This window comes from Ursus maritimus, unplaced genomic scaffold, assembly GCF_017311325.1.
Source record: "Ursus maritimus isolate PB19 unplaced genomic scaffold, ASM1731132v1 scaffold_1, whole genome shotgun sequence".
Lineage (NCBI taxonomy): Eukaryota > Metazoa > Chordata > Mammalia > Carnivora > Ursidae > Ursus > Ursus maritimus.
The window spans coordinates 102,805,329-102,832,805 of NW_024423343.1; the positions used below are offsets into that span (position 1 = coordinate 102,805,329).

Genomic DNA, 27,477 nt, shown 5'->3' on the forward strand with positions numbered 1-27,477 from the left:
ATATATATATATATATATATATATATATATATATATATATATGAGATAACATTTATGATAACGCTCTGGTAATAGAACGCTAAACTGCATCCTGCACTGATGGGATTAAGCTTATCCACAGGAGGGCTGGCTTGCTGATGGGCCAAGGATTGGCTCTCCTTCCTTCCCTGTGTCAGCTCCATCTGCCCAACCCAACTTCCTGGGGTCAATTCCCAAATAAATTACTAACACTCAAATCCAGGCCTCATAATTGACTTCTGGGGAACGCAAGCCAAGTCACACAGAGAGCCACTGCCGCCCCGACATTACTGTTGAGGCAGCCTCCATTAGGACCGGATCTGAATCGGACCCAGATTCTCCCCTACCTTTCATGACTCTCCTCTTATAATCCCCTTTGGTCTTCTCTACAAATTGGCCTCAGTGGGGCCACTTCAGTTTTTCCTACAGGTTTGTACCTGTTTTGAAACCCACAGGGTGTTTGATCAGGTTCCCACTTTCTTATTCCCCAAGAGGCTCCTCGGTGCCTGAATAAATGCGCATGTAGAAGTATGGGAGCCCAGGCCAGGGCTGGCCTGGAACACGCAGGTCCTACCACACCTGCCCAGCAGCAGAAGGATGATGCCTAGGCTTCCAGCCAACATCTCCACCAGCCTCAGAAATCCCTGCCCAGCCACAGGTCCTGTTATAAATGGATGATAACAACTCTGTGCGTGGAGGGGCAGGAAGCCCTCCTGAGTGCTGTGTGCAAGTTTGTGAAGTTGTTATCACTCTTACCCATACTGTATAATGTTAAATATTTATGGGACAGTGTCTCTGCCTTTCTCATTACCATCTCTAGGTAGTTTTGTCCCTGAAAAATCTTGAACCTTTGCTTACACAGGCACCAAATATTTAATAATTAATGATGCAGCTAGTAATTCAAGCTAACCTCCCAGTCATTTGTGACAATGTACTTGCAGCTTTTTAGGGCCTTGAGTAAATCTAGGGGAAGGCACGTGCCTAAGAAACTTATTCCCTATAGGGTTTATTTTAGGGTTTTTAAAAATGGCTGTGTGCTTCAAACAGATTAGGTGTGAAAATGCTCTGTGTGTGTGTGTGTGTGTGTGTGTGTGTGACTGTTCTAGTTCCTGTCGGTCTTGTACTAAATCGACTCTTTTTTTGAATGATAGCTGTAAAATGTTGCTGAGAGGAGGGCTATATATAATCCATTTTGTGCCCATTTCCAGTGTGTGACATCAATCAACTCTCATTTCCTTTTCTGAGTTAGAAGTGGAAATAAGTGTAGAAACTGAGGGATTTCTCTATTTTCTACCAGTTATTCTCTTTCATGCGTAGAGCCTCCCCCATCATGTGAAGTGAGGAATAAGCATCATGGTGTAAAAGGCTGAGGAGGGAGCTGCTGGGAGTCAGAAGATCTGTTTCTCTTGTCTTAGCTTAAACCTTGTTTAGAATTCTCCATAAGGGTCATTTCTAAGGCTGAAGACACTGGTCCCCATTGGGATCTCAGGCAGGGACGAGACATCAGAAAGACTGGGTCAGAGAACAATCTCTCAACACCATAAGCTGGTTGACCCTTTGAGCCTGCTTTATTCTCTCATAAATGGAAATTAAAAATACATTGCTGATTGTTATGGGAATCAGATGAGATATTCAAAGCAAAATATAAAATATGAATTATGTTTCTCATGAGAATCGCCATTTTAGAAAAGAAAAATGAGCAGGAGGAGGGTTTTATGTCCATCCTGTTCAGAGGCGGTGTTGCTGAGCGGTTAAGAGTTTGGGCTCTGGGCCCTGCTTTGTGGGTTCGAATCCCCCGTTCTGCCACTTACTAGTTGTGTGATCTTGGAAAAGCTGTCCAACTTTTCTAGCCTCAGTTTCACCACCTGTAAAATGGGCATAATAATAATATCTATCCTATAGAGCTACTGTGGTGGTGAATGAGTCCATGTGTGCCAAGTATGTAGGGTGGTGTTGAGCACTTAGCAAGGACCATTTGTCAACTAATAGTGTATATGAATGAACACTCCAAGGGCGTGCAGGATGGGGGTGATGAGAAGGACCAAAGGGTTAACTGGGAGTATAAATAACTATTCAAGCAAGAGCCGAGGTGGATATTTCTCAATTCACAATTTTTCAGATTTCCTTGGCAATTGTTAAGTTCTGAATTTGCAAACATCTGTGTTTGGTGTGGAGAATTAGGGGACAAATGAAACAAGGCTGTCCACCTTTAGATCCAGAGGCAATTTCAGGTTGTTATTTTTTGTTACTGTTGTTTCTGATAATCAAAAATAGCATGTTGGATTTAAGCTATTTTGGACTACTACATAGGTAAATAAAGCAACTCTTAACGATAAAATATTAGAACTGAAATTGTAGAAGCTGTCTCATCCAGTTTTTCCCAAACTACTCAGCAAATCAGGAACAACCTTCTAATATGATTATTAAAAAATCAGATTCCCAGGTTAGGCCCTTGAATAAGTCATCAAGGAGAAGGCCCAACAGCATGTACTGTCATCTTCACAAGCCCTCAAGGTGTGTCTGATGATTGAGCCGCTTTGAGAATTCCTCATCCAGTCTAACCTCAGGAGCAGAACTGTGTCTTGAACCAGGTCTCTTTTTGCTTTCAGTCCACAACCTTCTTTTCCCATCCTCTACCCAAAAGTAACATAAGGCAAATGTAGTGTTCGGGGCTTGGGCTGTGCTAAGATAGACCATGGAAATCATTCAGGATCCCACATCTGAAAACTATTGAAAAATTCTAGATGACATTAAAATCTAAAGTGAAGTTAGTTTTCCTTTGAAATTAAAATCTGCCCTTAACTTTTTATTAAATTCTCTTAAATTTAAACCGCAAGGATTATGGGAATTGCAGTTCATAATCATTGCTACCCCAGCCACAAGTATAGACAGCCTTGCCTTAGTTCATAGCTTTGACTTGCCAAACACAGGTATCTATGTGTATGTTACATCCCCAATTTAGAGAATAATTCAGAAACAGAAAGCTATTGTGGGTACAGTGTGTGTTTAGAGTAGCTGCAAATAGTATCTTTAGGCTTTGCTCATCATTTTGAAAACACATTTATTGTTTGGTGCAAGGAACAAAATGTTTGCCATAGCAACCATGGCAACCCTGGATGCCTGGCCTATTAGCTGTAATGCAGGGAACATCTTCAACAGCAGGGAAAGAGTTCTTGGCAATTATCACCCAGACAGTGTCCCTACGTTTTAAGAGCTTAGGTTGAAGCGTCTGGCTTTGGAACATTTTTAACTCAATGTGTTAATGAAGGTGAACAACAACAATTCCATTTTGGTTAATTTCAGGGTGATTAATAAGCTAAGGATTTTACTGTGGGCAAAAGGGAGATGTGATTTTCTTTAGACAAATTCGAAGACATCTTCCAGTATTAACTCTCCCTCTTTTGTTTTGTCTTGGCTTGGTTTGGTTTGGTTTGGTTTTTGGTTAGTCTTCTGTGATTTTATGTTTTGCTAGGTGACAGGGAGAGTTCCTTGCCATTTTGTTTTCTCTCTTCCATTCTTAACATAAATTCTTATCATATATGAGTATGATAATAATTAGAATAAATGAAGAAAAAATCCTAAAGCATGACTAGGAAGTCTGGCTGTGGATTATTGAGGATAAAAGAGAAATAGTTAAGGTTTGAGGATTTTGATGTCAAAAATAGTGATGATCACATAAAAAGTCACAAGTTGTCACCAGCTGTCCAATTGCTGTACATTTTCTTTAGGCAATAAACCACATAAATGTGAATAATGTGAGTCTCCATTTATATAAGAAAGACATGCTGATAATAGAAAATATGTTACAGGCAAAAAGCATAAAAGGATGAAATCACTCATATTTTCATCACTCAGAAGAAATTGACATCCGAATTTCTCTTCTATCATGTTTTAATACTGTTGAGATCATGTAGTTTATACAACCTTGCTTTTTTTCACTTAAGAAGAAAGAGGCCTCATGAAATGGGCAGGAGGAGAAATTGAATGGAAATAAAGAGTAGGCTCAGAATCTTTTTGGACTTTTTTGATGTAAAAACTCTTCTTAAACCTCCCTGTCAGTTGTGAGAAGTTGTGAGAAGGTAGTCCGGACTGGGAGTTGTGGATATGTTAGTGAAGACAGAGCTGGTTGATAAAAATGTACTTCTGGATCTGCCATGTCAGAATCTCTGCTCAAATGCCTCCTCCCAGTGCCTTTTCTCTTTATTGATTTTCTGGGTTTTTTAGAAACCTTTTATTTTCTGCTACATAATAGTCTCAAAGAGCTATGCTTGAATCCCTACTGTCAGGTGTTCTAAACTTGCTGGATCTCAGTCTCCTGAACTATATAATGGCAGTTGTGCTATTTATTTCACAGGCTATTATGCATGTTTTAAAGTAGGCTGAACTGCAATATCAAAATAGTTCTAATGTGCAATGCCTTCAACAACACAGAGGTTTAGTTCTTGTTCATATTATTATTTGGGGCAGGCATTCAAGTAGACAGATGCTTTTCTTCATGTGATGATACAGGAATCCAGGATCTTTCCATGTTGTTGTTTTGCCATCAAGTAGGGCCTTGGTGCCAACTGCATCCATCAGTCGTAGAAGGGGAAACAAGTGGGAAGAGATCAGTTGGCTTGGAAATGGCACGTCTTCTTCCTAGTCACATTTTGATTGGAGAGAATTTATCTCTGTGGCTATAAGTATAATAGGATAGAGAACTGAAAATGAAATTAAGCTTCACATCCACACAGAAGAAGAGAAATGGATATTAGGGAAATCAGCCATATCTGCCACTGTATCTATGTCTTGTGAAACACTTAATAAAATACATTCCATAATAGATGCTTAGCATGTTTCTTCTCTTCCTTTCCCTGCATTTCATTCTTCTCAGAAAAGTGAAAAAAAAAATCAAACAAAAGCTTAACAGCAGTAGCTATTAGGAGAGAATCAACACACAACTTGTAGGATGTGCCTATGACTGAAGTAGGGTCCACCTCACATCCTCCATCTCCTGTGTCTATATGTCCACTTCCATCGATGGCAGCCTGTCTGCACTGGGGAGCCAGGGCTCAGAAAAGCTCTTGATTACCAAGGAGAAGTCCCATTGAATCCTTCTGAGATAGTGAGAAAGTAGACTGGGACATTACTAAAAAAGATTTTCAATGACATAGGTTGAAATCAGAAGGGATTTATTGATTAAGTCCTCTAAAGTGAAAATTAATTAATTAATTTAATTAGTTCCCCAACTTGATACCCTTGAGTAAGGTGCTTCACAGAAGTGTTGTTTCCCTCTCATCCCCACCCATGGCATGCACATTCTGCCTTTCCAGGGTTCCACTCCGGATTTGGAAGATTTGTGAACTCTTGGGTCAGTAAGATGATTATTGACTTCAATATTCCTATGTGAAACAAATACAGAAGACAGGCCACAAGTCCTCCAACTGAGCAAGAGCTAATGTTGATCTTCTGTAAAGTTCCAGTGTACCAAATAATAAACTTGTAGGGCCCAAAGGCTTTTGTCCCATGTAAGAATGTTCCTGTGTGTCAAGTATACTGAATCCCACATGGATCCAGAAACGTGGCACATTGTTTCATGTCCCTCTGAGATTTTGGGCATGCTGTTCCCTTGGCCTTGTCAGATCTCTACAACGTTTTCTCTCTTCAACCTTGTTTGCCTGCAACACGGTCATACTTGCTTCAGGCTTCAGCTCTACTCTCTCATCGTCACTATCTCAAAGCCTTTCCGATCACCTACTGAGACATTATGTCCTCTGTGCTCCTATTATACCTTCTGTTTGCCTCTCATAAGGCTTCCCATCACATCACATTGCACATTTTTGCTTGCCTATCTTTCTTCAGTACCCAGAATGCTCAGGTGCTTAGAGAATCTCAGTCGAATGGATGAGACAGAGTCATAGATATAGTCAATGATCTTTCATCTTTGTATCCACAGCAAAAATATCTAGGCCATGGTAGAGGGAGGGATGAAAGAGTGGAGAAAAGAAGGAAGGAAGGAAGGAGATTTCAGTCAGGCAGAGGATAGAAAGCACGTTACAAGATTAAGGTTGTAAGAAAATAAAAATAAATAAATAGTACCGATTGTAGTAGGATTCCAGAAAATGGAAACTAATGCCCGAGGAAAGACAGGAAGAGTTATGGAAGGAACAGCATGAGTTTGAGATGAATCTTGAACCATGAAAGGGAATAGGATGGGAGAGGAGAATGGAAATCAGGCCACGCAAGGATGAACAGGGCACCTTGGGGGGTAAAGACATCTTAGCAGCACACCATTTTGTTTCTCTTCGAGAGCTGAAAGTTGCAGCCATGTGGGATGTTACAACAACTTTCTCTCTGATCTTCTTCCAGGAACTGGCGGTTGGTCCCCAGCAGATTCCAATGCTCAACAGTGGCTCCAGATGGACCTGGGAAACAGAGTGGAGATTACAGCAGTGGCCACGCAGGGAAGATATGGAAGCTCTGACTGGGTGACGAGTTATAGCCTGATGTTCAGTGACACAGGACGCAACTGGAAACAGTACAAGCAAGAAGACAGCATCTGGGTAGGATATCTTTTCTCTTCCAATGAATGAATCTGAGATGTAATAATGGTAACCAGTGAGCATTTCTATCATTTTCCTCTACCCTGATTGTTGGTAGCCTAATAACTGTGGAGTGCCCATTCAGAAATAATTAGATGGTATATGAGTCCTATCTCCAGCATGGCTCCCGTTCCAAGGAAAATTAGGATGCCTGTTGCAAAAAAGTTCTGCGTTTTCCTCCTCTTCTGGTAACTCAAGTAATTCACTGACTGGGTCTCAGTTCTTCATCTATAAAAACAGAAGGATACTCCAAGAGTCTGATTGTTAATGAGAATGTGTTGATTTATTGTGTGTGTGTGCATTTATTCACCTGTTCATTAAGTACCAGGCACTTTGCATACCTTCTAGTGACCCACCCATCTCAGTTATGTAATCTGACCAACGTTGAACAATTTGTAAAAATCTCAGCATGAGAATCTGTCTGGTCTTACTTTAAAGCCACTGTGCTTAACAGCCTATTTTGGAGATTTGAAAACAAAAAGTTTAATAAGACGTATCTTCTGCCCATTTTATGATTTATTTGTTTCTCGTGTATTGAGTTTGAGAAGTTTTTTGTAGATCTTGGATACCAGTCTTTTATCTATAGTATCATTTGCAAATATCTTCTCCCATTCCGTGGGCTGCCTCTTAGTTTTTTTGACTGTTTCCTTGACTGTGCAGAAGCTTTTAATCTTGATGAAGTCCCACAAGTTCATTATATCTTTTGTTTCTCTTGCCTTTGGAGATGTGTCATGAAAAAGGTTGCTGTGGCCGATGTCATAGAGGTTGCTGCCTATGCTCTCCTCTAAGATATGAACAGACACTTTTCCAATGAAGACATACAAATGGCTAACAGACACACGAAAAAATGTTCAAAATCATTAGCCATCAGGGAAATTCAAATCAAAACCACACTAAGATACCACCTTACGCCAGTTAGAATGGCAAAAATTGACAAGGCAAGAAACAATTGTTGGAGAGGATGTGGAGAAAGGGGATCCCTCCTACATTGTTGGTGGGAATGCAAGTTGGTATAGCCACTCTGGAAAATGGTGTGGAGGTCCCTTAAAAAGTTAAAAACGGAGCTACCCTATGATCCAGCCATTGCACTACTGGCTATTTACCCCAAAGATACAGATGTAGTGGAGAGAAGGGCCATATGCACCCCAATGTTCATAGCAGCATTGTCCACAATAGCTAAATCGTGGAAGGAGCCGAGATGCCCTTCAACAGATGACTGGATTAAGAAGTTGTGGTCCATATATACAATGGAATATTACTCAGCCATCAAAAAGAACGATTTCTCAACATTTGCTGCAACATGGATGGCACTGGAGGAGATAATGCTAAGTGAAATAAGTCAAGCAGAGAAAGACAATTATCATATGGTTTCTCTCATCTATGGAACATAAGAACTAGGAAGATCATAGGAGAAGAAAGGGATAAAGAAAGGGGGGGTAATCAGAAGGGGGAATGAAGCATGAGAGACTATGGACTCTGAGAAACAAACTGAGGGCTTCGGAGGGGAGGGGAGTGGGGGAATGGGATAGGCTGATGATGGATAGTAATGAGGGCACATATTGCATGGTGCACTGGGTGTTATACACAACTAATGAATCATCGAACTTTACATCAAAAACCAGGGATGTACTGTATGGTGACTAACATAATATAATAAAAAAATATTATTATAATAAAAAAAAGTTTAAAAAGACAAGACAAATACAAAATGTGGAATCATTCTGTCATTATAAACAAACTTCACCTAGGAAGTGAAGGACAGTGTGCTCCAAGTTGTGAAAAAGAACTTTCCTCCCCCACCACAAGGCCCAAGCTTTTGACCTTCTGGTGCAGTGAAAGGCTGTCCCCAGTCTGAGGTTAGAGAGGGAGACAGAGGCACAGAGCAAGAGGCACCTGGAGGGGGCTTCAGAAACTCGTGCACTAAATAAAATAATGTGTTACTTTACATTGCTTATAACTTAAGGAAAAACATCTCCAAATATTTATTTTTCTCTAAATGTACATAAAATGTGGAGATTTGGCAATTGATAAGAGTAATCTGTCCTTCTCATATTCTCCCTTCTTTCTTTCCCCATTAAATTAATGCCAAATATGGTTTCAAATCGCTGTTGTCTATATTTTTCTGTGTTGGCCCCACTTGGTTGGAAACAAATTTCTATTTTATGTTCTTTGTTGTTTGATAATAGCCTACTCATCAGTATTGCTAATTGAAAATAATAGTAAATTGAGGATTGAGATTAGTTATGGCAGATTTAATCTTGAGAATACTATTATTATCATCTTTATTCTGGGTTGCCTGTAATATTAGGTCATAATATTTGCCAGAGCATGGGTTTTCTTCACTTTAAAAATTGGATTTTAAGGGGCGCCTGGGTGGCACAGTTGTTAAGCGTCTGCCTTTGGCTCAGGGCGTGATCCCGGGGTCCTGGGATCGAGCCCCACATCAGGCTCCTCCGCTGGGAGTCTGTTTCTTCCTCTCCCACTCCCCCTGCTTGTGTTCCCTCTCTCCCTGGCTGTCTCTATCTCTGTCGAATAAATAAATAAATAAAATCTTAAAAATAAATAAATAAATAAATAAATAAATAAATAAATAAATAAATAAAAATTGGATTTTAAGGGGCGCCTGGCTGACTCAATCAGAGCAGCATGAAATCTTTGATCTCGGGATTGTGAGTTTGAGCCCCACATTGGGGGTAGAAATTACTCAAATAAATAAAACCAAAAAAAATTTTTTTTAAATAGGGCTTTGGGGGACTGTTCTATTTTTTCACTCAATTTTGAAACCTCCATAAATTTTTACAGGTTTTTGCTTTCTTTCGTTTTGCTTTATTTTGAAATGAAAAATAAGAACATCTTCCATTTCAAGGAATTATTTTAAGGTTTTATGTTGACTTGAGAGGAACAAATAGATGTGGGATTTTTTATTTTCTTTGGCATTTTCAGTCAGAACTTGTTTTTCAGAATGAATTGCAGTTTTGAATTTTTTGTCAAATATTTTATTGAGGTATACCTGATATGCAATATTATATTCATTTCAGGTATACAGCATGTGATTCAACATTTGTCTACATTGCAAAATGGTTAACACAATAAGTCTAGTTACCATCTGTCACCATACAATACTGTTGTCCACATAATATTATTGTCTGTATTCTCCATGCTGTACATTATATCCCCAGGACTTCTTTATTTTATAATTGGAAGATTGTACTTCTTGATCTCCTTCACCCATTATGTCCATACACCAAATCCCACTCTTCTGGCAACACCAATCTGTTCTCAGTGTCTGAGAGTCTAGATTTTGTTTTGTTTGTTTGCTTTGTTTTTTAAATTCCACATGGTAAGTGAAATCATGTGGTATTTGTCTTCCTCTTATTGACTTATACTACTTAGCATAATACCCTCCTGGGCCATCCATGTTATTGCAGATGGCAAGAGTTCATTCTTTTTTATGGCTGAGTATTATTTGTGTGTGTGTGTGTGTGTGTGTGTGTGTGTGTGTGTGTGTGTGTGTCTTCTTCATCCATTCACCCATTGACGGACATTTAGATTGTTAGCATACCTTGGCTATTATAAATAATGCTGTAATGAACATAGGTGCATATATTTCTGAATTAGCATTTTCATTTTTTTAGATAGATACCCAGTAGTGGAATTACGGGATCATCTGGTCATTCTATTTTTAATTTTTTTGAGGCATCTCCACGCTGCTTTCTATAGCGGCTGCACCAGTTTGCATTCTCAGCAACAGTGCATGAGGGTTTTTGTTCTGTAAGGCCTTGCCGACACTTGTTATTTCTTCTCTTTTTGCTAAAAACCACTCTGACAAGTGTAAGTGATAGCTTATTGTGGTTTTGATTTGCATTTCCTTGATGATTAGTGATGTTGAGCAACTTTTCATGTACCTGTTGACCGTCTGTATGTCTTCTTTGGAAAATGTTCATTCAGAGTTCCTGCCCACGTTTTAATCAAAATTTTTTTTATTGTTCTCATTGAGTTGTATGAGTCCTCTATATATTTTTTATATTAGCCCATTTTCACATATATGATTTCCAAATATTTTTATGGACTCAGGTCTCACACTGAAACCCTTAATCTATTTAAGTTAATTTGTGTGTGTTATATTATAAGATAGTGGTCCACTTTCATTCTTTTGCATGTAGCTCTCCAGTTCTCCCAGCACCACTTGTTGAAGACGCAGTCTTTTCCCCACTGTAAATTTTGCCTCCTTTGTCATAAATTAGTTATGTGTGGGTTTATCTCTGGGCTCTCTATTTTGTCCCATTGATCTATGTGTCTGTTTTTATGCCAATGCTATACCGTATCTTGATTACTATAGCTTTGTAGTATGGTTTGAAATCAGGAAGCATGATGCCTCCAGTTTTGCTATTTCTCAAGATCGTTTTGGCTATTTGGGGTCTTTTGTGGTTCCATGTAAATTTTAGAATTATTTTTTCTACTTCTATGAAAAATGCCATTGGAATTTTGATAGGGATTTCACTGAATCTACAGACTGCTTTGGGTAGTCTGGACATTTTAACAATAGTAATTCTTCGAATCCATAAGCATGAACTTTCTTTCCACTTCTTTCTGTCTTCAACATCAGGTTCTTACAGTTTTAAGTGTACAAGTATTTCACTTCTTACATTAAATTGATTACTAGGTATTTTGTTCCTTCTTATGCAATTGTAAATGGGATATTTTTCTTTTTCTTTCCGATACTTTGTTATCAGTGTGTAGAAGCACAACAAATTTTTGCGCATAAGTGTTATGCCTACAATTTGCAATAGTATGTTGAATGAAAATGGGGAGAGTGGACATCCTTAGGAGGAAAAGCTTTCAGCTTTACACTGTTGAAAATGATATTAGCTGTGGGTTTGTCACATATGACCTTTATTATGTTGAAGTCCCTTCCCACTACACTTCTTTGTTGAGAGTTTTTATCACAAATGGTTGTTGAATTTCACTAAATGCTTTTTCTGCATCTATTGAGGTGATCGTATGATTTCTAGCTTTCACTTTTGTTAATTTGATTCTTGCATCCCTGTGATAAATCCTACTTGATAATGGTGTATGACCCTTTTAATGTATTGCTACATTCAGTTTGCTAATATTTTGTTGAGAATTTTTGCATCTATGTTCATTGGGATATGGTCTGTAATTTTCTTTTTTGCATTGTCCTTGTCCAGTTTTGGTATCATGGTAATGCTGGCCTCATAAAATGAGTTTGGAAGCACTTGCCCCTCTTTACATTCTTGTAAATTTGAGAATAGGTATTAAATCTTTTAATGTTTGGTAGAATTAACCATTGAAGCTATCTAGTCCTGGGCTTTTGTTTGTTGGAAAATTTTTTATTGCTGATTCAATCTCTTTACTAGTAATTGATCTGTTCAGATTTTCTATTACTTCAGGATTCAGTCTTGGATGAAACTAAATTTTTAGGAATTTAAGCATTTCTGGTAGGTTGTCCAATTTGTTGGCAAGTAATTGTTCATAGTAGTTCTTTTACAATCCCTTTTATTTCTGTGGTATGAGTTATAACTTTTTCATTTCTAATTTCATTTGAGCCCTCTCTTCTTTTTGTGGTGAGTCTAGCTAAAGGTTGGCCAGTTTTGTTTGTCTTTTTAAAGAACCAGTTCCTAGTTTCACTGATGTTTTCTATGTTTTGGGGGTTTTGTTTGTTTGTTTCTTTTGTTTTATTTCACTGATTTCCACTCTGATATTTATTATTTCGCTCTCTCTACTAATTTTGAACTTTGTTTATTCTATTTTTCTTTTTTTAGTTCCTTAAGGTGTCAAGTTAAACTCTTTATTTGAGATTTCTTTGTTTCTTGAGGTAAGCGTGATTGCTATGAACCTCCCTCTTAGAATCACTGTTGCTGCATGCCACAGATTTTGGTATGTCATATTTCATTAGTCTCTAGAATTTTTTTCTCCTTTGATCTCCTCTATGATCCAGTTCACTAACATGCTGTTTAATCTCCATGCATTTGTAGTTTTTCTAGTTTTCTTCTTGTAATTGATTTTTTAAAAGATTTTATGTATTTATTTGTTTGTTTATTTATTTATTTATTTATTTAGGAGAGAGATTGCAAATGGGGGTGAGGGAGAGGAACAGAGGGAGAGGGACAACAAGCAGACTCCATGCTGAGCACAGAGCCTGACTCAGGGCTCAATCCCATGACCCTGAGATTATGACCTGAGCTGAAATCAAGAGTTGGACACTTAACCAACTGGTGCCCCTTGAAATTGATTTCTAGTTTCATACCATTGTTGTCAGAAAAGATGTTTGATATGATTTCAATTTTCTTGAATTTACTGAGATTTGTTTTGAGGCTTAACATGTGATATACCCTAGAGAATAGTCCATGTTCATTTGAGAGGAGTGTGTATCCTGCTGCATTTGAATGGAATGGTCTATCTATACCTGTTAAGTCCTTCTGGTCTAATGTGCCATTTAATGCTGATGTTTCCTTATTGATTTTCTGTCTGGATAGTCTATCCATTGATGTAAGTGGAGGGTTAAAATCCCCTAACATTATTATATTGCTGTCAATTTCTACCTTTAAGTCTATGAATATTTGCTTTGTATATTTGGTGCCCCTATGCATGCTGCACGAGGTATTTGTTACATCTTCTTCTTTTGATTCTTTTACCATTAGGTACTGCCCTCTTTTTCTTTTGTTACAGTCTTTGTTCTAAAGTCTATTTTGTCTGATTGAGTATAGCTACACCAGCTTTCTTTTGCTCTCCATTTCCGTGGAATGTCACTTTCATCCCTTAACTTTCAGTCACTATTGCTTTATCTCCGAAGTGTCTTGTAGACAGCATATAGAGGTATGAGGCTCACAGAAACTGACCCAAGCTCATACTGGTGGTGCCAGAACACAAAACTAAGATTTATTTCTGAATATACGTGATTGCAAAACTGTACTCGCTATTTCGCCTTTATCGCACTTGATTATTTTTTTTTTAAGATTTTACTTATTTATTTGTTTTGTTAATGTTTTTTTATTATGTTAGTCACCATACTAGTTAAAATCAACAAAATTGATTTACTTTCCTCACTTTAAATGTAGACCTTATTGGACCCACTCTGTTAAGCCCTATTGTTTTATTCACACATTGCTAAAGTGTGAGTGAGAACACAGCGATAATATCGAACTGCATTTCTATAGCGTATGGATGGGGCTCAAACTCAGAAACTGCATGCCCGTCAAACAGTGGCTCGGTACTTTACCAAATACTTCGTGGACATATATAAAATCTGACTTGTGGTTAATATTCATTATTATTTCCACAAGATTATGCTGCTGGATCAAGAGATTACCTTGAGAAGTTTTATTTATTCATTTTACTTTTTATTTTAAATTTAAAATTAGAAGGAAGATTATAGATTTACCAGAATTAAGCCTGATAAGCAAGATGAGAGCAATGGCCAAACAAGAGATTTTTATAAAACTCTCTAAATTGTTCTATTTAACTTTTCATAAAAAGTCAATACCTAAAAACATCAGTATCAAGTACTGAATTAATTAAGGATGATATATCGTGGAAGTAGAGAATCTCTCGAATGAGACTTTTATGTGGTCTTTTGCAGATCTTTAATTTTCGGATGATACGGAGTTTGTAATGCTTTTTAAAAATGAGTTAGCAAACAATACAACTTAGGACATGCCGTGGATGGGATATCAATTTACCAGCACTCAAGAGATTTATTTTATTTTACAAAGTTCATGCAGAAGGAGAATCCTGAAAATATATCTATCTATACAATGTACAATATCAAATATTCATGCCCTAAAAATTCAATTTGAAGAATTTCTGATCAGGCACTGAATGGAATGTTCATGAATGAGGCCGCCAAGCAGCAGCTTAGAGATGAATCATGATTTATGAACAAGCCAGAGTTCCCCACTTCACTAAATAATCAGGTGTGAAGGTCTCAGGGACAAACTTAGTGACAATTTTAGAATCTTAGCAGATTTAAAATCTCTTTCTGGTTGGCTTGTAGACATGCCAAAAAAAAAAAAAATACAAATGTTAAGATTCTAACTCTGAGTGGCAACATTTGCCTATGTTTGGTAAAGTGGATAAATATATTTGGAACAAAGGAACCTCTAATTAAATCCACACAGAGCAGAGTCCCATTACAGGTCATTTGGAAAGATAGGTCCATAGAAACACTTACCATCCCAAATATGTGCATAAATTACTGCTTCAGTTCTGAGGTCTTCCTGGGTGTGTTCTAACCCTTAACGTACCCACCTCTGTTTCTCACATACATCATGTAAGTGTTCTAAAAATGCATTGCCCTCTATGTGCATTGCCACTTTCTTTTATTTTCTGATATTTATCACTCTGAAATTTCGAAGACAGCCACTTCTGCTTGTGTTTTAATACATGGTATCCTATTTTTAAGTCACTTTATCCACATTGCTCATGTTTGTGTACAAGTCAGTTAGGATCCTTTCCTCTTCTCACCTAAGATAGAATGTCTCCATCTTTTGATCTATTATAAAATTTCAGGGAAATCTTCACGTGTCTTTTTCTTGAGGTCTTTTGCTCCCTCCCCCCATGTTTCTGGGTAAATCAACTGTGCTAAGTGCATTAGCTATGGATGCAAAAGTCTTATATGATGATTCAATAATATTATATGTTTCATTTTCAATATCCTTTCTGATGGCAAGTTCCATACCCATTCTGGCTACAGCAGGGTATCAGGGTAATGTTTCCAGTCAATGGACTCACAAGTATTTAAGAAGTTCTTATTAGAACAGGGCAAGAAACAAGTGCAAGGATCTTTAACCCATAAGGTAGGCCTTGCCAGTACATGCTAAAAGTGTATTTCACTCACCTCAGAGTTAATTTCCACTGTCATAGCTCCCAGATTCCACCACCTTTCACCACATTTCTTGGATGTAAAAGATGATTTGTATCAAAATTCTATTACCTTTTTGTATCCAAGAACTTCACCCCCAGAAACCCACAGTGTACAAAAGACAAAGCCCAAGTCCCCAAAGCCATCTTATACCTGATCTCCAGGCCCCCATCTCAACTATGTTTCGTTTATAAATAAAATCCTTTTTATTGAGGCATATTGGATAAAATATTTGCCTTTTCTGACCACTTTTACACATCTATGAAAGTGTTCATACAAACTCTTTCTGTAATTCAACTCTAAGTCCCTCCTACTTAGAGATTTTAATGTCACCTAAAAACTTCAGAAAGTTTTACACTGTCCTACTGCATTTTATTATCCTTCACTGAGGCAATTTCCATGCCAGTAGGCTTGCTCACCGATGGCCAATAATACATGGCAGATTCCAGCCCCCTCACTAACCCATCACTCCCCTCTGAATATACTGTATATTATTGATAAGCAGCTTACAGTTTTCTTTTCTGAAAATCATGTTGGCTCTTCCCAAATACATCAGGAATCTAATCCTTTATTTTAGAATCCTTTGGCTTGTATGATAAGGTAGCTTTATGGAATCTGTCTAATATAAAGGGCTTGCATATGTTACCCCACACTTTTCTCACACAGAGGTCAATTGAAACAATGGATTATACACTTAGCTCATTAGTCCCCTGATTTCATCCTCGAGTGACTTCTGAACTCTGGGAGATGTTCTCTGATCTTTATGATTCATACACATTTATTTTGCCAGTTTAGTCTAGAATATTTTGAGTACTGATCACTGTTTGATATAGTATTTTAAGCCTACCAATTTCAGAAAACAATTTGAGAGTGAGAGTCTCATGACCATCAACATATATATTTTAAACTGTCATTATATGCCAGACAGTGTGCTAGTTGTTGGGCATAAAAAGGGGCTTTCAGGTGTGGTTAATCCCTTCCATGGATGTGCAAAGCCATCAAGGAGAAGGTAAATGATACTGAGACAGAGCATGTGTACAAGCAGCACTGATGGCTGTCCAAGAGCATGAAGCTTTGAGAAGGTGTGCTAGTGAGTCAAGAGTGCAAAGGACCAAGATGAGTCCAAAGGGCAGGGACCGTGTTCAAGTTACTTTGGCTTCCCAGCAACTACAGAAGGCTGTGTGCCTAATACAAACCCAACACATGTAGGAAGGGAGGAAGAGAAAGTGGTAGGAAGAGAAGAATAGTCACAGCAGGATAAGTGCTGTAAGCCAAATCTGAAAGGAAGATGTATAACATGTAACTGAGATGCACAGAATTAATAAATTTAGATACAAGATTTCCCTGCTCGATTCTATGAGATAAATCTGGAGAGCAAAGCTGGCTAGACATTGTGGGCTCCTAGCATGCACATATCGTCTTTAGCTGTAGACCAAGAAAGTAAGTCATTATGTGTTCATTACTTTGTTTTGATGAGGTATTTGGGTTTTTTGTTTTTGTTTTTTTTTTTGGTTATTGTTAAATAACAAAGACCACATATAAGAAAATGCTATCAAATATATTTTTTCAAGATTGTGTTAATAGTTCTCTCCTTGGCTCTCTGTCATATACATATAAGCTTTTAATATAGATATTTATTTCATAGTTGGTCATAACTAAAAGCTCCTTTAAGAAGTTAGCCTCTGGTTAGAATTTTGTCTCTGACTTAATGGAGACCAACAGTGCAAACGTGAGATAGCACTACGCACCAGACCAACAGAACAAGGAGTGAAGGGAAATGCGGAGGCTCTTGATTAGAGTCAGATTCCATTGGTCGCTTGTACGATCTTGAAAATATCACTTAATCTTATTATATTGATTCTCCCCATCCATGGCAGGCCTTTATCTAGAAACTTCCAGGCCCTTTGCATCTATTCCTCTATACTTCCCCTGCTTAGACTCCTTGGTTTATGGGCTGCCATGTGGATTGTAATAAGAAATACCTGGCAATAAAGCCTGAGCTTCACTAGGGATCCAGCTTAAAACAGACAAGGTCCCCTCAAAGCTTGATATTTCCTGTGAATCATCCCTATAGTTTTGTCCTGAGCACTTTTTGTTGACCTTAGATTCTCTTATCTCTGGGTGAGGCTCTGCTGAAAAAGGAAGAAGGAACAACTGGCCAATCAGCATTGTGCAAGCAACAGCTGGCTTTACCCCAGAATCAGTAGGCTTCCCTCCAGCCCTCTGGCTCCACATGAGCCCATGAAAGTTCCACAATGATGCCCGTCTGTTTTCCCTTCTTAATGTTATAATTTGCCGAGATGTTTCAGAGAACTTCCCAACATGGGGTCTAGCCTCTTTAAGGAGTGAATACTTTCACACATTTACACATGTGGCATTTAAACACATCACATGGACAGGGAGTCAACATGTAGTCTTCAGGATTAATATTCATGCGGACACTTTCTAGGGGAGAGCAGATGTTTGCGGTCTCCTACAAACTGGTTGCATTTGTAATGGGATAAGGTCCAAAAGCTGATCATCAAAGGAAGGAGGATAATCTGGTTAAAATTAATTCTTCTAAATCCACTGTTATTAAATTAATCTTATCGTTTAAAGTCCTCAGCAGTTCACAGGAAACTTGACTCATAAGTGTATTTCTGGTATATATAAACCAGTTAGGTTTTGGAGACACCCACTTAGATTTGGAGAAATTGGAACAAATATCTCAACTTGAACATGCAGCAGAGCACTAGATTTTTTATGTGAATATACTGAATTATTTTAGCAAGGTATAATGACTGAGGGGAAGAAATCTAATTAACTTTTATTCATTTAGTCTTTAACTATCATGATTTTTTTTTCCTTTTTCCTTTTTTCCCTTAGATTATATCAGTGTTTGAAGTTTGGCAGCTAGAAATTCCATGACTTTGATAAATGATTTAATCCATAGAAGGCTCAGTTTCCTCCTCTGCAAAGTGGGTATATGAATATTGTTACTTACTGTTGTCTGTGAAGGAGAGATTCTCAAAAATAAATGTGCCTCAAAATGTCCCACAGAGCTTAAGGCATAGATTGCTGGGCCCCATCTGCAGATCTTCTAATCCAATAAATTTGGGATGGGGCTGAGAATTTACATTTGTAACAAAATCCCAAATAATACTGGTGCTGCTGGTCAGGGACCTTACTTTGAGGACCACTGTGTAAACCTTAAATGGGTTAATGTATGTAAACCATAAATGGGTTAACGTGTGTAAACATACTCAGTGCTAAATAAATAAAGGATAGCTATCACCATCACTATTGAAGGTAGGTGTATGTGATGCATCTGGTAAAGATACCCAAAAGAAACTGTCTCTCACTTTTCTTTCTTTTGAGCTTTGTACACAAAATGGAAAGCAATCTTAATAAGTCAGCTTTTTTTTTTTTTTTCCAATAAACTAAATACTCCGTGGAGAAGGTAAGATCTCCTTGTGGTTACAGGCAAAGATAGTTACCCACCTAGGCTCATTAAAAACAATTAGCTGAGAGTCCTGGTAGCAGACAGAAGAGCTAGAGAAAGAGCCTGGGGGAGTTACTGACGCCTAAAGTAAAAGGCTCTGGGCCAAAGTCTGAAGCCCCGGGTGCCTACTTGGCTCTAGTCAAATGGAAGGATTCCAGGGCTGGCAGGGACCTCAAGGAGGCGAAGAGTCTCTCAAGTGTTCTTTAAAAAGTCCAAAAGAAAGCAAGGTTCATTAAGTTTATGATTACAATGATAGCAGTTGATAGTAAAGACAAAAGCATAATCTTGTCAGCACGGGTTTCGATTCCTGTTAAGTCTCATTTCCAGTTTTGTTTGCCTTCACTTTAATAAGAAAAAAAGGAGAGAGAACCGGCAAAATATGAGTGTGAGCAGGAATCGATCTTGTGTTTCAGATCCCTGGCCAATCGTGACTGATCATGCGGGGGAGTATCCCTCCCCCTGCCATGTCACCCAGGACACTGCTCCTGCTGGAGCAGCTGTCTGAACTAGAGAAGGAACTGCATGATATCACGAAATTTGTCTAGACTCTAGCCTTACAAATAATTCCCCAGTTTCACGACTCAAGAGTTATTTGGAAATTAATTCACAAGTCTATACAAAAAAGATCAGGGTTTTTTTGTTGTTGTTGTTGTTTTGGGGTGGGTTTTTGTTTTTGTTTTGTTTTGTGTTTTTTTTTTTTTTTTGTCTTATTTAGTTTTTAAGTATTGGAGGAAGAAAGAGGGAGTCATAAAAATCAGGCTGGAATTATTTTGACCTGAACATCACAGGTGCTTCGTTGCGTCGGAAAGATGTACTTGCAGAAAAAAATCTGTAGCAGAGAATCATGGGCCTCTAACATCCTGTCTTATCTGATTGTAATTTAGGATATCAAGCATCTGTTAGGCACATTCTGCATGCAATAAGTTAAGGGGACTTCAAGAGTAAAATGTAGAAATCCCTAGTCAAAGGTAAGATAAATGCCTGGAAAGGTACACAATGCAAGGATATGCACAGATGGGCATATAGATGAGAGCATGAAGTTTCTGAGTTGTCACTAGAGGAAGTGCTATGAGTTTTTCCCCCCAGCAGTTATTTTGATTTTGCAATGGCTCTTCCACAGTTGTGTCCTATCTGTCCTCATTTATGACACCCTGCCATAATCAGCAACCAAAGTCCCATGAGTAGACTTTGAAACAAAGTGGAAGGAACCAATGAGATAAGGACTGAGTCGATAAGCATGAACACGTTAGTGCTATGTTCCGTACACACTGGCTGCCTGTGTGTGGTAGCTTCTGTGAGTGGGAAGGAGTCTGAGCCAGGCAGGAGAAAGGGGAGTGCTGTGTAGCCAGAGAGGTCCCTGACACAAGGCTGCATTTACTCTGAGGGGGCGGGTGCTTCCTGTCTTAAGTTTCTGTGGCCAGGCTGACCCTCCCCTTTCCACGCTTAGTGCATATTTCTGTGTGGTGTCACGTTATGTTTCAGACATCGTGTTTACATGAGTGGTCTAAGCATGTGAGCATGTCTGGGGGTATGTGTGTATACAGAGGCAGCACTGAGCCATTGCTTGGGAGGGGCATCCTAAGCCACCTGGATCAACAGATAATTTGAGGAAAGATCCTGTGCTTGCCAGCCAAGCTGGGCTTGGAGGCCTGTCACTCAATCCCCACTCCATCAAGCAGGCTGCCCTATGACAGTCCTATCCAGAAATGCATACAGAGCTGGCACTGCTGGTGTGGGCGGTGTCTGCAAGGGCACCGCAAGTGGTTCACCGGTGATGACCAACTGTGCTGCCAGCTGAGCCCAGAGCTTCTCTCTGAGACAGCTTGGGGAGAGGCAGCTGCTGTGCACGCCCTTGAGTCCTGTTTTTCATTCCTTGGTGGGAATTCTAATCTGTTGCTTCTGATTCCTCCAAACACCCTTCTTTCATTCCATATGTGTTCGACTTCACTTTTGACATGGGTTTGTCACTTAATGAATCATCCCTGAAACAATTAAATGACAACTCAATAAATGGCTTTGTCAGTGTCATGCAATGAAAAGCCAAATTATCATGCAAGAAAATGCAACATCTTTCTTCTTGTAACATTGTAAAGAGGTTTTAAAAATAACTACACAGTCACAAAAAATTTTTCAGGTATTTAAATTTGCAAAATCAGTAGGAATACTCTGTACATTTTTTTTTCTGGAAACTTGGAACCTTACATATGACCTGACATACGTAAATATATGAATGAAACTGCTGTGTTAGGAGTGTGATCCTATTATTTAAACTAGAGTTGATAAATTACATTGATATATATGTGTATGTACATATGCATACATGTTAGTATTTAAAGATATATTGTATATATAAATTTATAGATTTAAATTAAATGAATATCCTTCTAGATTTAAATATATGTTTGTACATTTATCTTTAAGTAAATTTAAATATATGAGTTGTATATATGTGGGTATACATATATATCATATATCTTTAAATCTTGGCATGTTTTATCTTGATTTCTCCATAACTATAAATTCTGATCCTTCAAATATTTTACCTGAATGCCAGGTATTAGAGGTTTTAGAAGATTTTTGCTCCATTTACTTTGTGTTAAAATGTTGATGTTGGAAATAGATGTCACAGCAGTAGTAATATATAAATTATGCCAAATTAGTGTAAAGTGTTGTTGTCAAAATCTTATTGAAATGAGCATAGTACTGTAATGACATTATGGCCAAGCTGGACTCTCTACCTTTTGTAATAGATGTTACTTTTAAATGAGAGGCACTATTAGATGGGATTGCAGGTATAGATACAGATACAGATACAGTGATATATATATATATTTTGCCTGAAATCATCTTTCAAGCATATTAGAAACAGTGACACTAGCAACACGTATTGAATGTCTACAATGAACCACATTTGTGCTAATAGCTTTTTATAAATATTGCAAAGGAGTCATCATCCCTACTTAGAGAAGAGAACAGAGGGCTCACGAAGTTAATCATCAACCCAGCCCGATGTGAGTCTCACGACTGAGACCTGAAAAGGGGCCATCTGAACCCAAGGCTCTTGTCCTTCCCATTGCACAACTCATTCACATTCAACAAAAGCACTACCTTCTTGCTAACACAGATGTGGCAGCTACCTTACTTTAAAATGTAGTCATCACAAGAATTCTTTGAAATAATCATAATTCTTGAGGCGCCCGGGTGGCTCGGTTGGTTTAGCACCTGCTTTCGGCTCCGGTTGTGAGCTCAGGGTCCTGGGATAGAGCTCTACATCAGTCTCTCTTTCAGTGGCAAGTCTGCTTCTCCCTCTCTCTCTCCCTCTGTGATCTCTCTTGCTTCCACTCTCTCTCAAATAAATAAATAAAATCTTAAAAAAAAAAAAAAAGAATCGTTATTCTCTGTTTTCTCTAATCAAGATGACCCCTGATGAAGGGACATATTATGAATTTGTTGAGTGTGTTGCTCTGTTGTTCAATGACTTATGTGATTTCCTTATTTAAACATGAAAAAGAAGCCAAAGAAATAAATTAATGTGCTTTGGATGTAATTGGGCACTACTTACCAGAGTTCTTGAAGACTGGATACTAATAAAGAGAGTGGACTCTGAATTAGTTGTCTTCCACTTAGAAATACCTTTTCTTATCCAACACTAGATATAGTGCTGCCAGTAATTGAGACTGTGCTCCACGGATTCACATAAGAGAGTGATGGGGGAAGGCAGATTTTTATTTTATTTTATTTAGTTTTGAAGCTTAAGTACAGTTAACATGCAATGTTACATTAGTCTTAGGTGTACAACAGAGTGATTCAAAATCTCTGTATGTTATGCTATGCTCACTGCAAGTGTGGCTACCATCCATCAGGGAAGGTGGATTTTTGATTCAAACTGGATCTGGATTACTGTTTCATTTGAGTCTCTTTTAATTTAAGTGTGCTTTAAAAAATTCTGCTTTAGGGACAGATTTGGAACATGAATTTTGGATTGAGGCAAATCTGAGTGTGAATCCCTGCTGCTTACTAACATTGACAATCCTGAGCAGCATTTTATGTCTCTGAGCCTTAAAGTTCACTTCTCTAGAAGTTTATAAAACCTACCTCTGAGTGATACAAGAATTCATTGAAGTATCAATCTACATAGAACCCCAGTGCTCCTGAAATATAAGAAGCATTCAAATTAGATCTCTAAGTCCTTACTGGAAGCAACTTGGATTGTTGACCAAGACTGTGTTAGACTTCCAAAAGGCACCTTTTCCCCTCTTCAAACATAAGGTGATAAGTGCAGTCAACACAGCCCTGCTTGTGTTCCCAGTATAGTTTCTAGGCCAGGGGCATTTGCCAATTCTTGAGGCCATGACATACTAGGTGCCTGCTGGTGAGAGACGAGTGGTGCCTTTGAGGCTCTGAACAGTCGAGAGTTTCCCCGTCGGACACTGTACTGCTGCTCAACTTGGTCCCAGGATGAATGAAGCGTCTACCATTCTTGTGCATATATACAGGTTACTAAGTAATGACAGAAAGTGTAAGTGGGCCTGTTAAAAAAAGTAAACCACCTGGAGGGCCAGGGATTTAACACTGAGCAGATTTTTAGTCACTGATATTTTGTTCAAATCAGTTCCCAGGAAAATCATGTCAGCATAGTTTCAAAATAAAAGCTGGGGCCTTGGTTTAGGACGGCATCTTGTGGCAGACATCTTGCTAAAGGCCCATAATCCCCAGAACCATTCATCAACATCCATTCTTGCGATGCTGGGTAACAGCAGAGCATTGTTGTTCATTTCAGAATGGGTTGGCCAGCCAGTCAAAACGAGTCAGTTAGAATTCTGACTTCGGCCTGATTTCCAGAAGCACAAGCTTGTTTTGCAATTTGTTTTACTACTGACATAGATTCTTTAACCTCCTTCCAATAAATAAAGATATTGTCACAACAAGGATTTCCAAGTGCACAAACATGTTGTTACCCAAAGTCTCAAGTAGCAGCAGGTTTTGGGCAAAGATATAGGCGATAAGACGTAAAGAAAGGAGGTAGGGAGATATTGGGGAAGTAGTAGATTCTGCACAGGGTACAAGAATAGGGACTCAAGAAAGATCTGGTGGTGTTTAAGAAACAGATTCAGAACCATCTCTATCTAGTGAGACTTAAAGAACTTTTTAAAAGAGGTACCAGGTAGAATGAACACAGGATTTGGAATTAAGGAATCTGTGTTCCCATCCTCACCCTTCCCTAATTGTTGGTATGCATTTTCAGGGCCACTTAAGCTCTCTGAGCCCCCAAGGGTGTGTCTTATTCCAAAGCAAGTACCTTGTCCAGGCACACAGTAGGTATTTAATAAATGCTGTCTGTAATTGCTATATCATTTTCAACAAGTATTAATCGAGTATGTATTGTGACACGTCACAGGATTGAATTTTGGAAAAAAAAAAAAAACATATAATATCCTTTATCTGCCCAGAAAATAAAGAAATGCCATCTGTTTGGCTAAAATGCAGGACTTGTGTTGGGCACAAAGGAGATAAGCCTGGATGGGTATATTGGCTGATGCACCTTCTGAATTTGTTCGGGTAAATTTCTTGTTTACACTGGCTTACACCTGCAAGTTTTAATTGTGTCACCTTTCGCTCTCAAATATGTTTTGGTTTGGATGATAAATTATATGGTCAATGTGCTTCTAGGGTCCATTAATTTAGCATAAGCAAATTATAATTAACTCAGGAAAAAAGAAGACTAAGGAAATGTAATACCTTTTGAGTGTGTGTGACCAGGGAATGCGTAGTGATATTAATTGATGTTGGATGATCCTTACCCTCCTGTTAATTCAGGAGATGGCCAGCATTTTTTTTAAGAGTTTAAACATAAAGCATGATGAAAGAATGATCATAGATAAAATTTTGGTTTTAAGCCCCCAGTGGTCTTAAAGTTCAAGGTCTTCAGGAATCTATATGACATTAGTGTGAGCAATAATTCAGCATGTAGAGAAACCCTAATTTCTAAGGAGTTCCTTTGGGACACTTGTTAAGATAATTAAAGAGGGAGCTTACCTGCCTCAATTAATTTTTACTAAAGACAAAATGAGTTTATTTGGGAGAAAGATGTCTATTAGAATTCATATCAGTCTGTAACAGACAGATACACTTGGTTTTAAAGCTTCAGAGGAGGGGTGCATGGGTAGCTCAGTCAGTTAAGCCTCTGAGTCTTGATTTCTGCTCAAGTCATGATCTAAGAGTCCTGAGATTGAGCCCCTGTGTGGAGCCCAGCATCAGGCTCTGAGCTCAGAGCAGAGTCTGCTTGAGATTCTCTCTCCCTCTCCCTTTGCCTCCCCCCCAACTCATGAGCTCTCTCTCTCTCTAAATGCATAAATAAATAACATCTTTAAAATAAATACATACATAAATAAAAATGAAGCTTCAGAGGAGTGGAGCCACTCTTCCATTCAGTGGAAGTCTATGTAGGGAGCACAAGATTAAAGTATCTTCTTTTGGTCACTTTTTAACTTGAGCACAGACTTGTAATGGGCTGAATAGTACCCCCCCAACCCCCGCAAATCCAGGTCCACCAGAAACCTCAGAATGTGGTCTTCTTTGTAAATAAGGTCTTTGTGGATGTAAGTACTTCAGGATCTTGAGGTGAGATCATCCTGGAATTAGAGAGAGCTGTAAATCCAGTGACTGCTGTCCTGATACTAATTGGGGAGGACACCAAGAAACACAAGGAAGGTCATACAAACATGAGGACAGAGACTAGAGTGATGCAACCATGAGCCAAGGAACACCAAGGGTTTCCAGGAGCCACCAGTATCGAGGAAGAGGCAAGGAAGGAATAAATCTTCACTAGAGCTTTCAGGGGGAGCCCTGCCCTGCCAACACTTTGATGTTGGACTTCTGGCTTCCAGGGCTATGAGAGAATAATTTTATTTATATCTCAGTTTGTGGGAATTTGTATGGCAGCCCTTGGAAATTATTACATTTCATGTACGAGTTTATGAATTGTAGGATTCCACACATATAACCCTGAGCTTAGCTACTGAAGCATGGTCACTGTTGCATAGCAGTCCTTGTATAACAACCTCCCCGACTGGGGCCCCTGGGTGGCTCAGTCAGTTAAGTGTCTGCCTTCAGCTCAGGTCATGCTCCTGGGGTCCTGGGATCAAGCCCCACACCAGGCTCCTGGCTCAGCAGGGAGTCTGCTTCTCCCTCACCCTCTGTCACTTCCCTCCCTCTCTCTCCCTCAAATGAATAGATAAAATTTTAAAAAGTTAAATGAACAAACAACCTCCCCAACTCACCCACTGGCTCCACAGAGCCACACTGGCTGTGCATTTTAATCCTTTTCTATTTTTAAGCTTTTACTCATAGTAACACCATCATCTGCAATTATTCTTCAATCCCCCCAACCTGCCCTGTGTCCCTTCCACCTCCAGAAGTTATCTCTCTTCTTTTGAGATCCAGGGCAAATATAATCCCAGACCCATAGTGACACTTATCCTGATTCAGTCACTTCAGGTAGAAGTGATCTCTTTCACATCTGTGTTCCCTTTCTACGTTTTTGGTTCATCTCTTAGGATTTATAGCAATTCTTCTTTATATTTTGTTATAATCCCTTCAAATGTTGCTCCATGTGAGCAAGTCTTGTCCAAGAAACTAAACAAGGTACATTTGGAAGGCAGAGCCCAGTCTGATTTCTATCTCTGTCTTTGTACTTTGCTTTGCACAAAGTAAATGATTAACAGTAATATGCTGACTGTTTGCCCCGACTGCTTCATTCCACAGTGATAAAACTGAAATGTTCTCTAAAATTACTTTTCCATCATTATAAATTTGACTTGAAAGCCATGCAATTGATGCATTTGCAAGAGATTATCTTTTGCCCATAGCTCATTAAGGCTGTCCTCATAAAGCACACACATGCATAGAAACAGCCATACGTAAGACCCCAAGTGAAAAAGTGACCCATGCAAATGGCCTGGCATAAGGAAAATACCTACAACAATGTAGCTCATGCAATGACTCTGCTGTGTGGCTACAGATCTGGGATGTGGGCGATGGATGAGCTAACTTGGAGAAGGCAGCCAGAGTTGTCAGGGGAAAGAAGAGGGTGCAATGCCTCATTAATTTGTTCCCAGCAAACAATTTTCAAGGATTAGCCACATACTGATGCTCCTAGAATATGCTCTTTGTAAATGAACAAAGATGATATGACAGGCATTTCAAAACAGTAATCGTTGGATTAATGACACTGCTGAGGAACGAGGGCTCATTATCCCTAATTTAGAAGATTGTGACTATGTTGCGTAGATGAGTTACAAGGTGGAATTTGGCCAAATGGCTGGACAAACGCAAGATGACATTATAGTGCCCCTTTGGATATTTAGATATACAGCACCTTCTCTCATCCTTCATTGTTTGAAGACTATAGAATAATATTGCATATTGAAGTGTACCAGTTCAAACTGAGTCCAGCTGTATGCTGTGATGCAGAAAAGAAATTGGCCACTTGGTTGATAAGCAACGTTCTAGGAAAA

At 38.7% G+C, this 27,477-nt stretch overlaps 1 protein-coding gene across 2 annotated transcripts in view; it reads left to right on the forward strand.

Moving 5' to 3' along the window:
• Positions 1 to 27,477, forward strand: part of CNTNAP5 (contactin associated protein family member 5) — a 772,957-nt gene that overhangs the window by 178,367 nt on the left and 567,113 nt on the right. For both annotated transcript variants that reach the window (XM_040619104.1, XM_008686098.2), the window contains exon 3: positions 6,367 to 6,560. In XM_040619104.1, the coding sequence (XP_040475038.1) occupies positions 6,367 to 6,560 (194 nt within the window). The remainder of the gene's footprint in view (positions 1 to 6,366; positions 6,561 to 27,477) is intronic.